This window comes from Lissotriton vulgaris, chromosome 12 (genome assembly GCF_964263255.1).
Source record: "Lissotriton vulgaris chromosome 12, aLisVul1.2, whole genome shotgun sequence".
NCBI classification, from domain to species: domain Eukaryota; kingdom Metazoa; phylum Chordata; class Amphibia; order Caudata; family Salamandridae; genus Lissotriton; species Lissotriton vulgaris.
Genome location: NC_141700.1, coordinates 769,171,593 through 769,188,457, shown reverse-complemented (window position 1 = coordinate 769,188,457; position 16,865 = coordinate 769,171,593). Strand labels below are relative to the sequence as shown.

Sequence of the window (16,865 nt, the reverse complement as noted above, 5' to 3'; positions counted from 1 at the left end):
ACGAGAGTGCAGTCGTGTGTGCACACGAGAGTGCAGTTGTGTGTGCACACGAGAGTGCAGCTTATGTGTGCACGCGAGAGTGCAGTTGTGTGTGCACACGAGAGTGCAGGTTATGTATGCACACGAGAGTGCAGTTGTGTGCACACGAGAGCGCAGCTTATGTGTGCACGCGAGAGTGCAGTTGTGTGTGCACACGAGAGTGCAGTTGTGTGTGCACACGAGAGTGCAGTCATGTGTGCACACCTCGGCTCCGGGGCCTCCCCCCTCCCTCAGGCTGTCAGCTGGCTGTAGAGCTGCTCTCCCTGCCGTGAATGCCCCCAGCGAAGACGAGCGTCAGGCAGGGCTCCTCGGGTGTCGCCTCACTCTCCGCCCCACCAATGAGGGGCGGGGTGGCGGCCCGGGGAGGGGCCGGCGGAAGGCAGGAGCTCCGCTCTGAAGGACGTCCAGCCCCTGGGAAGTCGAGCACACTCACCTCCCCTCTGCACCCACCCGTGCCAGCCTCCCCCGCCCTCCGCACCCCTCCTGCCCACTCACTCCTCAGAGGTCCCGGAGGCAGCGCCAAGAAGCCGTCCTCGCCCTCCCGGCGCCCCATCATCCTGCGAGGGTCCCTCCCTGTGCCCCATCCATGGCTTCCTGAGGACCGGAGCACTTCTTGCAGGCGCTGCGCCCGGCGGGTCCACCCTCCGCTGACCTTTCACCTTGGCCAAGGTCGAGGCCTGAACGGCGTCCCCCCCAGCTCGGAGCCATGCCGGCCGGGTTCCGGCCCATCGCGGGCAGTGAGGTAAGAATGGGAGCGAGGTATAGCGCCTCACGCCAGAGCAGGGTACCTCCAGGCGCTGGCACCGGACAGTCCCGGTCAGACACGACTTCGGCATAGCGTCGGGGAACAGGCTTTCTTAAGGCAGGGTCATTCCAGAGGGGGAGGGGGCAGACCCCTATGGGGGTGTCTAGAATACTTGTATGGAGAAACATGTCCCTAAACTGGCATTTGCAAAAATAATTTCCCTCTGCTACTGTTGCCTTCTTTTCCGGTACGTTTGTGCTTATTTTATATTAAAATACCTTTACATTTGTACTTTGCCACTCACTTGTAACTTTGTATGAAATGTAAAGCGCTCTTAACCAGCCCGTGTTCGTAACTCATAAACCACAACGAAAAGTTAAATAAACTATATATAATGTGAAGTGCTTCGAAGCCTACGAGGCGAGACTTGCTAGAGCTGTCGCTTGTGGTCCGGGGCGGGCGCTGGGACGAGCCTGACAGCTGCCCGTTATCTTGAACATGCCTGCAGGTGGCCACCTCAAGGCGCTGCCTGACCGTTCTCGGCAGGCCATGCCTGCATGGACGTGCCTGCGAGGCGTGAGGCCGTGAGATCGCCAAGTGGCCCGTTTCCTGCAGCGCTGCAATTCTAAAGTCGGAATGCGAGCATTTACAATTCTTTTCAGAGCTATATCGTTAAAGTCTCTTATGTAAATAAAGCGCTTTGAAGCCTTCTTGGCGAGAGTGCTCCAGAGCAACCGGTTCCGGCCAGGGGTGAGGCAAGCTCCAGGGGGTGAGCCGCTGAGTCAGACCGTGCCGGTGTGTTCAACAAAGAATGAGGGTGTGCACAGGATCACACTGTTTATTCAAGAGAGAAGCCAGGATCAGAAGGGAGGTGATTCCCCCGCGACTGCTTTGATTTGGCAGAGGCAACCTCAAGTCATGCGAAGCCCCCCTCCCCCCAGCAAGACAGGAATCTTTGGGGTCTTTATAATGTCATGCGAGAGACATCTTTCTCACTCACACAGCAGTGGCTGCTAAACTTATTGCTCACCGGAATTACGTCATAGCGTGCTTATTTGAAACTATTAACGTGATTACCCCGGTACTGGTAAAATGTAGATTCCAACCAATGGAAAGCCAACAATATGTTCGTTTACTGGTTAAAATGCGCATAATGATATGTAACCTATGCCATGGGTCAATAAATGCCACCTGGGGCTGCGAGCAAATTGCTGGGCCTCGGGCCTGTAGCTTATTACAATGCCAGAACCCCCTCCAAATCCCCCTTCTAGAGTTGTACCAGAGGGGTACCTTTCCAGTACAAAATACTACACTTAGACACACTTTAAAACTTTTCGAGTTTGCCTGAGGGCTGTGCAATGCGGCACACATGCAAAGTTGGAAAAGTTTGTGGAAAAGAAAACTTTTTTCCAAAGTTGCGCCTGCCTCGAGAAGGCGTGCATTTTTCTCTGGAAGTTCTGTCCACCTTTCTTTGGTAGCTAAGGCTTTGTGTCAAAATCCCTGGGTGGCTGCATGCAACACCTATCTACCCCCCAAGGTACGCTGCCTTGGCTCACAGTAGCGCAAAGTGCACCTTAGCATGACTTTAGGGTTATTTTGCAGCGCTGAACAAATAAATCGCACCTCAACACAAGGTTCATGGAGTCTGCACAAAGTGTTGGGACATCTGGGATTCTGTGTTTATCCATTTGCACAAGTATGTGTGAGAGTGTTGTCTATGTGTCCGAGTGCGCGTGTGTGTCCTTAAAGGAGACGTCTGAGGGCGGTGGTGGAGGGCTGCACAACTCACTGGATTGTTGGGGTGCACACAGAGACGTTTATCTATCACTGAAAGCAGGCTGCACTGCCAATGTGCACATCACTCGTGAGAGCAGCTGGAATTCTGTGCTCAGAGCATGTTGGGGTTGGGAGACCTGTTCCAGATGAACTGCTGTGCACACTGCTGGACTCCATGTCTTGAGTGTTGTCCAGTTCTAAAGGCCGCATCTGGAAAGCTATTTTCAGTTCAAGAGGCCTTAGGGTTGGGCGCACTTTGAGAGACCTCACGTGGAGCCTTGTGCACACTTCTGGGGAACACTTTTGAAGGGCAGTCACCCGTTCTAGAGGGTACGTCTCTGGAGTGTTGTGCACTAAAAGGTATTTCTCAAGTGTTCTGTACGGTCTGAAGTTAATTCCTGAAAGATCAGGCCTTGTTCTAGTGACTGCATATAATGTTTTGTGCTCAGTTCTGGAGGCCTCCTCTGGAGTGTTGTGTCCTCTGGAGTGTTGTGTCCAGTTCTGGAGGCCTCCCCTGGAGTGTTGTGTCCAGTTCTGGTGGCCTCCTCTGGAGTGTTGTGTCCTCTAGAGTGTTGTTTCCAGCTCTGGAGGCCTCCTTTGGAGTGTTGTTTCCAGCTCTGGAGGCCTCCTTTGGAGTGTTGTGTCCACTTCTGGAGGCCTCCTTTGGAGTGCTGTGTCCACTTCTGGAGGCCTCCTTTGGAGTGTTGTGTCCAGTTCTGGAGACCTCCTTTGGAGTGTTGTGTCCAGATCTGGAGGCCTCCCCTGGAGTGCTGTGTCCAGTTCTTTAGGCCTCCTCTGGGGTGCTGTGTCCAGTTCTGGAGGTCTCCTCTGGAGTGCTGTGTCCAGTTCTGGAGCCCTCCCCTGGAGTGCTGTGTCCAGTTCTGGAGGTCTCCTCTGGAGTGCTCTGTCCACTTCTGGAGGCCTCCCCTGGAGTGCTGTGTCCAGTTCTGGAGGCCCCCTCTGGGGTGCTGCGTCCAGTTCTGGAGGCCTCCTCTGGAGTGCTGTGTCCAGTTCTGGAGACCTCCTTTGGAGTGTTGTGTCCAGTTCTGGAGCCCTCCCCTGGAGTGCTGTGTCCAGTTCTGGAGGCCTCCTCTGGGGTGCTGCGTCCAGTTCTGGAGGCCTCCCCTGGAGTGCTGTGTCCAGTTCTGGAGGCCCCCTCTGGGGTGCTGCGTCCAGTTCTGGAGGCCTCCTCTGGAGTGCTGTGTCCAGTTCTGGAGACCTCCTTTGGAGTGTTGTGTCCAGTTCTGGAGCCCTCCCCTGGAGTGCTGTGTCCAGTTCTGGAGGCCTCCTCTGGGGTGCTGCGTCCAGTTCTGGAGGCCTCCTTTGGAGTGTTGTGTCCAGTTCCGGAGACCTCCTTTGGAGTGTTGTGTCCAGATCTGGAGGCCTCCCCTGGAGTGCTGTGTCCAGTTCTGGAGGCCTCCTCTGGGGTGCTGTGTCCAGTTCTGGAGGTCTCCTCTGGAGTGTTGTGTCCTGTTCTTGAGGCCTCTTCTGGAGTATTGTGTCCAGTTCTGGAATGCTGTGTCCAGTTCTGGAAATTAAAAGGCTCAGGGGAAGGAAAAGTGTTAAAAGATTGGAAAAATATCCAATGTGTTAGTTAGAGAAGCCCTTCACAACAGCCTAATAGTATCAAAATTATGCATTTATTTATTTTGACATTTCAAAAGGTTTTTTTGGACATACAAATAATCTCAAGCAAGAAAAACGCTGGTATACAAAACAACACAATACATATAAACCATACAAGTGGCAACAACAATACATATCACAAAAAAGGAACACCATAAACATAAATACTGGTTTCCGCGTGCATGAAGCCGGCTTCATGCACGCGGAAACCAGTTGGCGGTTTTTGAGCTGAACAGGCGCCTACAGACGATGAGTTGGTGAATAAACTCCTATATAACCACGCGGGTCACTAATTGACCAGCTGAATGTTTTGACGACTTCTTCAATATACGATCGAGTAGTTATACTTTATCATGAATTTACACGTTTTTTTGCGTTACTGAACATTTATTCCGGAGGACCTGAATTTTAAATTGGTCTATCCCTTCCATTTTTAAGTTGAAGAGCTCTCGCTCAAGAACACTTTTTGAGTCCTGAAGATGACCGCTAAATAACGTATCGGTCGAAACGCCGTCAACGCTTCTCTGTGGCTTAATTTATTATAAGGACACAGTATTTATGTTTATGGTGTTCCTTTTTTGTGATATGTATTGTTGTTGCCACTTGTCTGGTTTATATGTATTGTGTTGTTTTGTATACCAGCGTTTTTTAGGTGGAGCGTAGCGATGGACCTCTTGTATACTTTAGTATACCTATTTATTGACTTGAATATGGAACACGAGTCGGAGGCGCGCATTTTCTATCTCGGATTTGGCCTCGTGAGCGCACTTTTGCTGCTGGCTGTTTGCGTGCGAGCGCGACTCTGCCAAGCGCCTTGGAAAACGAAACCTAAGAGCCGCGCGACGTGAGCTGTCTACGGTAAAAGTTCACGCGCGCGGCTCTTAGGTTTCGTTTTGACTTGTTCTTTTTTGGATCCATTTCACATGGGTGCAAATAAAGGAATGGAAGAAAGAGAGGGTAAAACCAGTTTCTTGGGGTCTCGGTTTTTAGGCCTGACCCAGCGCATATGGCGATCCTCGTCATTCTCATTAAGCACATCGCGCACCGCCTTGAGCGCGATCACTCACTTTTGCGGCCGCATTGTTTGATGGTTGTGCGGCCAATGCTTGCTTTTATCCCAGGCACGCACTTCTGTCTCCACGCTTCCAACCCACTTTTTCGCTCTATTCTTCTCCCATTTCCCTCTCCCGCATTGCTCTCTCTCTCTCTGTCTTTTCTCTCTCTCTCTCTGCGCTCTCACTGTTAGTTTCTTCTCTTTGCTTGTCCAAGGCGGTCATCTCTTTCTTCAACAACCCCCCTCCCCTGGCAGACTCTCCCAACGCTAACTGGCGTCTTCCGATGGTTCACGGCCAAAGTAGTTAATGCACCTGCTGCTACTGAAGTTGCGTGTAAAGCCTCTTTGACGGAATGGACTTCTTTCAGCCTTTATCATTTCGAGGTCGATACAACATCCGTAAATGTTATAATTCATCTCGATAAATATTCATCAACGTTTCATCTCTTGTTTTTTTATTTCAACTATGATGGTCTCGCATCAGCTGGAGCTGGGCGAGCCAAGTGGTTGCAGGCTGGATGGAGAAGCGCTGTGGGAGCAGCGAGGAAATGAAGCCGCTTCACAATTAGAGCCCGTGATTGAGTGGGGGGCGCAGAGTGTCTGAGTGTGTGGGTGTGTGTGAGGAGTGGGCCACACGGGGGCTACGAGACGAAAATAAGTCCTGATGGGAGCTCTTCGATTTCTGCAAACCAGGCCCCTACTGTCACAGCTTCGTATCAAAGCAGCTAAAAACAATATTTTGTCTGGATTTCAGGCGCTGTACTTCTTTGCAGGCTGGCAACATTTTACAGGACGTTGTATCACTGATATTTTAAGTTGCATGTCTGCCCGAGGAGGAAAACTTGTCAGCAAATCCTAATAGCCGACCTTTGTTTATACGACACATGATACATTTTCAATACATTTGAGTGGCATGTATTAACTTCAGTGTACCTGACCCACAATAGAATGCTCGTGACCACCAGATATATTTATTGACCAACCACATACCACACAAGCCTACCAATTATGCGTGCAGAACCGAACATATTGGTTTGTTGTGCATATATGCTCATATATATCCCTTTGTTCCTCTTTTTACTCCAATATCTTGCCAATCACTGTTGTTTCTACGGACCTACTGGCCTACCTCTTTTGGTCCGGGAACATCTGTAGCGCTCTGATACCCGCCTGGGTCTTGTCGGCGCTACATAAAACTTTATATAAATGAAGCATCCTCGAAGAGAGTAACAATGGAACTATTACTTGCCTCTCTGCATGTCCAACCAACTTCTAGTGTGAAAAAATAGTGCTTTGGTTTAAAGTGAGGCGATTAATCATCACCTTTGATTACAGCACCTCCTCATATTGCAGACTACACAACACTCATTCAGAGTCCAAGTAAAGAATTTGGCACTCTCATGAACAGGTTGGCTCCATTTGAATCTAAGATCAACTGTGATTACCCTGAGGGCATCTGAATAAGCAAAATAATAAACTTTTAACAATTAGTTACAATACCATAAATTTATTGATTATTCCTCTCTGATGATTTGGAGTACACAACAGACTGACACTGCCTCCTTTTAGATGCCTTACCCCATCAGTCAGTCCATGACCAATCCGCTGGCGGAGATATTGTTTTTGTGGAATCTCAAGTAAAAAAAATAATATTTTTTTCCTTATTTATACCCCTCTCTCTTCTTTAAACAGTGTGGAATGAAACCTGCCACTCTCTTACACGCATGAACAGCTTAACTTGTTGTTTAGGAATAACTTGGCCATAGTCCTAAACCATGAAGGATAGGAGGTTTTTGTTCTAGAAAGATTTATTGCCTTGGCCTTTAAACACTAATCCAAAAGCGTTGTTGTCCCATGAACAGCACTTACATGTGCAGTTCTTCTGGGCTTTCAGTCTCTATGCCCCAGTGTAGTAACAAGCCCCAGCCACCACAGTTGATGCTCTCAAACAAAAAGTCACACATAAATGTAGCCTGTATTTTAATAAAGACTAGAGACTCTGGGAGACCATGGTATTGAAAGACCTGGGGCGTACAGAAGGGTGGCGGTTTTGGGATCAGCTGAGTATCTACAAACTAGAACTCCGCCCTCCAACTCAAACTCCACCCTCCAACTCCAACTCCACTCTCCAACTCAAACTCCACCCTCCAACTCCACCCTCCAACTCCACCCACCAACCCCACCTCCAACTCCAACTCCACCCTCCAACTCCAACTCCACTCTCCAACTCAAACTCCACCCTCCAACTCCACCCTCCAACTTCACCCTCCAACTCCACCCTCCAACTCCACCCACCAACCCCACCTCCAACTCAAACTCCACCCTCCAACTCAAACTCCACCCTCCAACTCAAACTCCACCCTCCAAATCCATCTCCGCCCTCCAAATCCAACTCCACCCTCCAAATCCACCTTCCAACTCAAACTCCACCCTCCAACTCAAACTCCACCTCCAACTCAAACTCCAACCTCCAACTCCACCCTCCAACTCAAACTCCACCCTCCAACTCACACTCCACTCTCCAACTCAAACTCCACCAACTCAAACTCCACCCTCCAACTCAAACTCCAACTCCACCAACTCAAACCCCACCCTCCAACTCGAACTCCACCCTCCAACTCAAACTCCACCCTCCAACTCAAACTCCACCCTCCAACTCATACTCCACTCTCCAACTCAAACTCCACCCTCCAACTCACACTCCACCCTCCAACTCCAACCTCAAACTCCACCCTCCAACTCCACCCTCCAACTCAAACTCCACCCTCCAACTCCACCCAACTTCACCCTCCAACTCCACCCACCAACTCAACCCACCAACTCCATCCACCAACTCCACCCTCACCATAAAACTCCACCCTCACCCTACCCCCCACCCTCTACTACTCTACTCTACTACTCTCTCTACTACTCTCTTCTACTCTCTCTACTACTCTCTACTACTCACTATCTACTACTCTCTCTACTACTCTCTACTACCCTCTACTACTCACTCTCTACTACTCAACTCTACTACTCTCTACTACTCACTCTCTACTACTCAACTCTACTACTCTCTACTACTCACTCTTTACTACTCACTCTCTAATACTCTCACTACTCACTCTAATACTCTACTACTTACTCTACAACTCTCTAGTACTCCCTACTCACCCTACTACTCAATCTCGACTACTCTCTAGTACTCACTCTACTACTCTCTACTCACTCTCTACTACTCACAATACTCACTACTACTCACTGTAGTACTCACTACAACTCTCTACTACTCACTCTATTAATAACTCTATTACTATCTAGTACTCACTTTAATACTCTACTACGCACTCTCTACTACTCACTCTCTACTACTCACACTCTACTACTCACTCTCTACTACTCACTCTCTACTACTCACTCTTACTCACTCTACTACTTACTCTACAACTCTCTAATACTCCCTACTCACTCTACTACTCAATCTCAACTACTCTCTAGTACTCACTCTAATACTCTACTACACACTCTCTACTATGCACTCTCTACTATGCACTCTCTACTACTCACTATTACTCACTCTACTACTTCCTCTTTACTACTCACTCTTTACTACTCACTCTTTACTACTCACTTTCTACTACTCACTTTCTACTACTCTCTGCTCTACTCACACTCTACTAATCACTCTCTACTATCTACTACTCACTATCTGCAACTCTACTAACTCTATATTACTTGCTCTACTACTCTCTACTACTCTACTACTCTACTACTCACTCTCTACTACTCTCTACTCTCAAATCACTATACTACTCACTCTATCTACTACTAACTCTACTACAACTATTCACTACTCACATTTGCGAGAGATTAAGCTATTATCATTGTAAATGGCACTGCCATTTTTTATCTGTTTTCAAAAACAACATATAGAGAAAAATTTGTAATTTAAAATTCCAACAGCTCTAACTTTTGCAAAGGCGAGACCGTTGCATTGTAAATGCTTGTCTTGCTTGAGATTATTTCTATGTCCAAAAAAAACCTTTTGAAATGTCAAAATAAATAAATGCATAATTTTGATACTATTAGGCTGTTGTGAAGGGCTTCTCTAACTAACACATTGGATATTTTTCCAATCTTTTAACACTTTTTCTTCCCCTGAGCCTTTTTGTTTGATATAATTAACATTTGTCCAGGGTTCGGGGTTTTGCGGACAGCCCCTGTGATTGTTAATCGTGTCCAGTTCTGGAGGCCTCCTATGTAATATTGTGTTAAGGTCTGGAGGCCTCCTCTGGAGTGTTCTGTCCACTTCTGGAGGCCTCCTCTGGAGTGTTGTGTCCTGCTGGATATATTCACAGCCCTGTCAAGTTTCCCAGGTCCATGTGTGATGTGCTTCTCCAGTTCAGGTTTCTAGTTTGAATTCTGGGGGTTGCAGCTCTTCTTAAATACATTATAAAACAGGACTTCAAGTCCCAGAATTCAAAGGAAAAAAACATGGACTGGAGCAGCACATCATGTATGGGCCGGGGAAATTGGTCAGCTAAGTAATTAGTTCAATATAGAGAAATCCAAGTGGTAGTGAAGACGGCTCTGCCTTTGCGGCCCTAAAGACTCTTGCTGAGCAACATGGCTCGCTACCAGGGTGTGAGTTGAATGTCTCAAAACGCAGGTTATTCAACCAGCTGCTGTGTGTCCTTCTGCTGCCCCTGTTGCTATGGAAGCAACATATCTAGGGGTTAAAATTATTGCCTCTGTAGATAACACCCCTGATCTGAATATCTGTCCGGTGATTCAATCTAATAATATCAAGTTCGAAAGATTGGACCATCTGCATCTCTCTTTATATGGTCGCTGTTTTGTACTCAAAATGATGAATCTCCCAAAGTTTTTGTATTTATTCAGAACTATTCCATTGGAGCTCCCGCAAGATAGCTTGGCTAGGGTTGAAAGGATCTGCTATAGGGTCCTTTGGGGATATCGTCGCTCACGCAGGGCAGCTAAGTGGATGTGTCCTAACTAGGAGTGGTGGGGGCTGGGCAGTCCCAAATCTTTTATTATATTACTGGTCGGCCATGTTGCAACACTTTGGGTTACCGCTGTTGGGAGATAGGGCAGAGGTTCCGCTCTCCAATAGACCTACTATCTATGAGATAGGCCTGGGAGAGGCTGCCAAGGGTATTTTAACGCGAAGCCTTGAGCCGAGTTATTTAAAGAAAACAAGGTTTAAAGTCATTGGGGCTATGTTCTCAGTTTGGTTGAAAATTCGGCATAAATGGTCAATTGCAAATATTAATTTCCATACGACTTTTAAAGCTGTCCGAGTTCTGCCTCCTTTTTTCAGGATCAGATTATCTTCCGATGGCAGCTATCGGGTTTGAAGGATATAGGTGATTTAGGCTCTGGTGGGCAGTTGGCCTCTTTTTTCCTTTTTAAGGGATAAATTTAATTTAAATAGTCACAACTTTTTTTCAAATATCTCCAGATCAGAAGCTTTATTGATAAACACCAACACGCCACCCCCACAGTGTTTGATAAGGTCATCGTAATTGAATTAATTCAAAGGAGGGCAAGAATAGGTACAATCTATCAACATCTGTTATCTGATCTCCCGGACGACCTTCATTTACAGAATTCTAAGTGGGAGGGTAAATTGGGTAAGATTGGGGTGGATATAAGGCCCGCACTGGAATTAGCAAGCTATGTTTTAGTTTCCGGTAGTTTACGGACTCAAAGGTATATGGCAATCTTTGACTTATACTATACTCCGGCAAAAATTGCAAAGTGGGGGGCCGGAGGGGTGATTGCTGCGCCAGGTGTGGCCTTCGAGCAGCCGATGCTGTGCATATGTTCTACTCCTGCCCAAACATGGGGCAATTTCTCTACGAAGTGGAGCGCTTCTTAAATTCGTTACCTAATATCCCGGTTACCATCTCTTTGGAGATGGTAATAATGGGGAGTGAAGGCACTGCTATGGTCGAAAGAATGACATAGGCTTCCGTTTTTTTGTTTGTAGCAATGGCTATGATTCGTCTATGGGAAACATCCTTTACAACGAAACTTTTACAACGCAGTGCTATTACAACGCAGGTTTTACAACGAAAACCATTACAACGCATTGCGCTGGGGGGCGCTCTAGGATAGGGAATAGATTTAATTTACTATCCAACACCTTCCCTAGTGTCCACGGGGACTGGAGTTGGAATAGTAAATTTAACTATTCATTATCCAGCACCCCAAAGCGCTATGCGTTGTAAAGGTTTGCGTTGTAAAACTGGCGTTGTAACAGCATGCGTGGTAAAAGCATGCGTTGTAACGTCATACATCCTTCGCCTATGTATCACGTCACAATGGAAGAGCCCCTACGTTTTTTAATTGGAGAGCTCGGATGCTAGCTCTGTACAATTTGGAATCTTCAGTGTTTCTATTAAGGGGGAGAAGGAGGCGGGAGATGACCTCTAAGATCTGGACCGCACTAGAGGAATGGTTAAAGTAGTGATCTCTTATTATTAAAATGGCCAAATGCAAAATTGTACTTTTAATGCTTTCTTTTTAGGGCTGTTTTGCTGACTGTTCTGCTGGTTGTCTGTATCCTGCCTGTTAGGCTTTACAATTGATCTTTAGTTTTGTCTGATGTTTCTCATTTTTTTTTTTTCTCTCTTTTTTTATTATTCTCCACTGCGCTCATCATGTGTTTGGTTTTCGTATTTCTTTATGTGTATTGGTTTTGCATATCTCTGTAAATTCCGCTTATCAAGACTTGTTTTGTTTCTTAAACTATCAAAATAAAGTAAAAAAAAAAAGAGAGAGAAATCCAAGTGATGTAACTAAAGCCAGCTGTAGCCATTTGCAACTGGTGAAGTGGAATTTGGACAGGGGAGGGAATCAGCTTCTGAGGCCATCATTACCTTTAACCCCTTCCATGCTGGTGACGAACCCCAGCCGTCATGCACTACGGTGCTCGTGTGCTGATGACGGCTGGGGTTCGTCATGGCCCGCCCGTGTTCTGCCGGCGGCCGCACACGGGGAAAATCGCGGCCGCACGGAAGGGGTTAAGTCCAAGGTTACCGGACGACTCCACATTACCAAGGATGTGGTGCACCAGTCCTGAGTTTTGTTTATCAGCCTAGTTCATTCTGGGAGTTGTATTCCTGGTGCACTGCAGGTGATCCAAAATGAACTAAGAACAAGCATTTGCAAAGCAAAAGGTCTCGCATTTGCAAAGGTTTCAGCTATTGGTATTGTAAATGACAATGCCTTTTATTTATGAGTTGGTTTTTTAAAACAGATAAATTAAAGGCATTGTTATGTACTCTGCCAATAGCTTAAACACTTGCAAATCGGAGACCTATTAAGACAAGAATGATTTTGCAACACAACCAGGTGTTGCAAAGCATTTAACGCGTGTCCCTGGTTTAGCGCTTGGCAGTGGAAATGCGATCGTACGTGCACTATATTTTCGCATTTTCATGTGTATTGGTGGCAAAAAAAGAGGGTGCTCATGTTAATGTGAAAGAGAGTACCCATGTTGTTAATCTTAAAGCGGGTGCCATGCTGAAACCTAAAGGTCAGCGCCAGGAGGTGGGACGGAGATGAGGGGCCATTTGCCTCGGGCAATGGTTAACAGCCATTGCAGGAAGGTCGAGTCTGCAGTAGGATAAAATAACTAAAGAATATAGTGCTCATGGTCTAAATAAACATACAGTGTAACCTCACGAGTAAAAAGTCCAGTCCTCATGGGAGATTTACAAATGCAGAAATGGTTGTTAGTAAGGAGGGACTAACAAGCCTATTAAGGAATCAGAAGCAACCATTTAGAAAGGACAGCAACAGGAGCCAATTGAAAAGATGGGCGGTGAGTGGGCGGAGCTTCAAGTCCATACCCAAGTCCAGCATGCCTCGCAGAGCAGCACATGCACTGCACAGGCTCGACCTAAAAACTTAGGGCTGGAGCATTGTGTCCTTGGTGCTATGGGGGTATCTTGTAACCTCATTTAAGCCCCTTCGTGACATCACAATTCGAAGATATGATCCTGCTACTGAAGACCTCAGTTCCGGTGAGGAGGCCATGAGATTCCGATGGCGGAGCCAGGCCGAAGGGTCTTATCTCCATGGCTCTTCACATTCCAGTCTCCTTCCGCAGCCTCTGACATGAAAGCTGGGTCTTCGTGTCGGGGCCCTAATCGAGGTAACCACTCAGAAGCTTCCTCGGCCCTTTCTTGGTGCTCCAAACCAGCCGTTAGACCCACTTGTACTTTTGATTTGTTTATTTCGAAGCACGCGCAGGTCCCCATCAACGAAATTAGCCCTCGCTGCAGTGAAATCAGCCCCCAGCTCAGCAGCACACAAAATCGCCCGGTAGCCAGTCCAGCCCTGGTTCTACCGCGCTCAAGAGGGCTCAAGCGGTGCCCAAACACGTACCTCTTACAGAAACAGCAAAGGATTCTGGGAGCAGGCGGATTGTTAGCTGGGGGGGTGCCTCTGGCACAGGCCGGTTCACTCTCTTTCCAGGGCAAGAGGGGGCTGAAAGCTACTGATTTGCCCTGTGCTATATACAGGCAGTAAACCATGCTAAGGCGCTATAAGATGCTCGGCAACAAAGTGTTGGTAATACCGACTCGGCCATAGATTTATGTTTACAGCTGAATCGGGATTACCGTATATATTGTAGTTCGTGTAAAAACAATCACATTTGCTGTAGGAACATATACACCTAAAGTAGATATTTTTGCATTAAATGTTTTTGAGTGTAATTTTCGGTTGTTTTTTTTTACATGAAATCACGATGACAGAAGGATCTTCAACCCAACCACTGTGTGAATAAGGACTATCCGTTTTATTATATGTAATTGAATAACAATAATAATCTCCAAAAAGTCTGGTGTGTGACTAGCCCTCCTTGTCCCGCGTTGGGCACGGCTGATATACGGCATGAAGAGGACATGGCATCACTTACGCAACAGGAAACAGCTGGTTGTCAGGGATCAATCAATCAATCAATCATCGAAATTTGTATAGCGCGCTACTCACCCGCAAGGGTCTCAAGGCGCTGAGGGGAGGGGGGTCGCTACTGCTCGAACAGCCAGGTCTTGAGTTGTTTCCTGAAGGAGAGATGGTCCAGGGTCAGCCGTGGGTGAGTGGGGAGGGAGTTCCATGTCTTGGCTGCCAGGTAGGAGAAGGATCTTCCTCCGATGGTGGATTTCCTAACTCGTGGGACGGAGGCGAGGGCGAGGCTGGCGGTGCGGAGTTGGCGGGTGGGTGTGTAGAATGTGAGGCGGCTGTTGAGGTACTTCGGGCCCGTGTCGTGGAGAGCCTTGTGTGTGTGGCTGAGGAGTCTGAACGTGATTCTCTTGCTGACGGGGAGCCAGTGAAGGTCTTTCAGGTGGGCTGAGATGTGGCTGCGGCGAGGGATGTCCAGGATGAGTCGTGCTGAGGCGTTCTGTATGCGCTGGAGTCTTTTCTGGAGTTTGGCTGTGGTTCCAGCGTAGAGAGTGTTCCCGTAGTCAAGACGGCTGGTGAAGAGGGCCTGGGTGACCGTCTTCCTGGTTTCGGTGGGGATCCATCAGAAGATCTTTCAGGGCATGCGTAGGGTGTTGAAGCAGGATGATGAGACGGCGTTCACCTACTCGGTCATGGTGAGGGAGGAGTCCAGGATGAAGCCCAGGTTGCGTGCGTGGTCCGTTGGCTTGGGGGCGGTGCCCAGGGCAGGGAGCCACCAGGATTCGTCCCAGGCGGAGGGAGGGGGTCCGAGGGTGAGGACTTCCGTCTTGTCTGAGTTCAGTTTCAGACGGCTGCTCTTCATCCATTCTGTGACGTCTCTCATTCCTTCCTGGAGGTTAGCTTTCGCGGTGGTGGGGTTGTTGGTGAGGGAGAGGATCAGCTGGGTGTCGTCGGCGTAGGAGATGATGTTGAGGTTGTGTTGGCGGGCGATGGCTGCGAGAGGGCTCATGTAGATGTTGAAGAGGGTGGGGCTGAGTGAGGATCCTTGCGGGACGCCGCAGATGACTTCGGTGGCCGCGGATCGGAACGGGGGGAGGCGGACTCTCTGGGTTCTTCGGGCGAGGAACGAGATGATCCACTCCAGCGCCGTGGTTTGTTTCAGGAGGGCGCTCAGCTCGGCGTGTTTCCAGCTCTCCGGAAAGGTGGCGGATGTGAAGGAGTTGTTGATGATGTTCCGGAGTTGGGGTGCGATGACGGCGTCGGCTTTGTTGAAGATGCGGTGTGGGCAGGGGTCCGTGGGGGAGCCGGAGTGGATGGTGTTCATCATGCGGGTGGTGTCTTTGTTGCTGACAGGGGTCCAGGTGCGGAGGGTGGTGGTGGGGGGCACTGGTTCAGTGGTAGGGTGCGTGGTCGGCGCGCCGAAGCTGTTGTGTATGTCGGCGATCTTGCGGTGGAAGAACGAGGCGAGAGAGTCGCAGAGGTCTTGCGAGGGGGTGATGTCGGTGTTGCAGGCGCTGGGATTGGAGAACTCTTTGACGATGTTGAAAAGGTCCTTGCTGTTGTGGGTGTTGTTGTCCAGTCGTTCTTTGAAAGCTGTCTTCTTGGTGGTGCGGATCAGCTGGTGGTGTATGCGGGTGGGGTTCTTGAGGGCGGTCATGCGTTCTGTAGTCTGGTCGATGCACCAGGCTTTCTCGAGGGTGCGGCAGGTTTTCTTGGAGTTTTTGAGGTTGTTGGTAAACCACAAGGCTTTCTTGCTGCCGGGTCTGCAGGGAGGGTTCTTCAGTGGTGCGAGTTCGTCTGCGCAGTTGGTGAGCCACTGTGTGAGGTTGCGGGCTGCTTCGTCGGGGTCCGTTGTGTTGGTGGGTGGGTTCTGGCTGAGGGAGGTGGTGAGCTGGTCGGCGGTGATCTTGCTCCAGCTTCTGCGGGGGATCTGTTGCGGGTGGTGGTGGGTCGTGGTTTTTCCTGAAGGTGAAGTGGGCGCAGCTGTGGTCTGTCCAGTGTAGTCCGGTGGAGTGGCTGAAGGAGATGTGCTTGCTGAAGGAGAAGACGGGGTCGAGCATGTGGCCGGCGTAGTGGGTGGGGGTGTTAACCAGTTGCTTGAGTCCGAGGTTGGTGAGGTTGTCCATCAGGGCGGCGGTGTTGCAGTCCTTGTTGTTCTCCAGGTGGAAGTTGAGGTCCCCTAGGAGGATGTAGTCTGGGGAGGTGAGGGCGTGTGGACTGACGAAGTCTGCGATGGCTTCGCTGAATTGTGTGCGCGGTCCCGGGGGTCTGTAGATGAGGGAAATATTTACTACGTTTTTGCGCTGAGTTGTGTCACTTTTGCGGCGCAGCTCTAACACAAAATATTTTTTTCTTATTTACTAAGCCACTTTGCGCGGCCTTGCATGAATTAGTAAATACAAAGTAACGCACCACATATTGCGGCCTTGCGTCACCTTGCATTGTGAAGGGGCTCTATGGGTGGAGCTTGGGTATTCTCATGCTTCCTCACATGGATTTACAGCCTTGTAAACTTCGGAATGTGTCAAAATGCTACACCTTCCCCAGTGAGGCGTACTGAGGAGAATATGTCTGGTTCTCCTGTTACTTCTTCTTTCTACGCGTGCTGCGTTCTGCTGCAGATATAGAAAGAGGAAAACGCTGTTAAGGGTTATTTTTGTGCAGGAAGGGATACCTTCCGTCATAAAAACAATCCTGCCTGTAACGCTG

General features: G+C 48.7%; 1 protein-coding gene across 1 annotated transcript in view; it reads left to right on the top strand.

Moving 5' to 3' along the window:
* Window positions 1-307: 307 nt before the first annotated feature.
* The window catches only part of SLC2A4 (solute carrier family 2 member 4), a 169,736-nt gene continuing 153,178 nt past the window's right edge, over window positions 308-16,865 (top strand). The window contains exon 1 of the mRNA XM_086946096.1: window positions 308-781. Coding sequence (XP_086802222.1) covers window positions 746-781 — 36 coding nt within the window. The 5' untranslated portion in view covers window positions 308-745. The remainder of the gene's footprint in view (window positions 782-16,865) is intronic.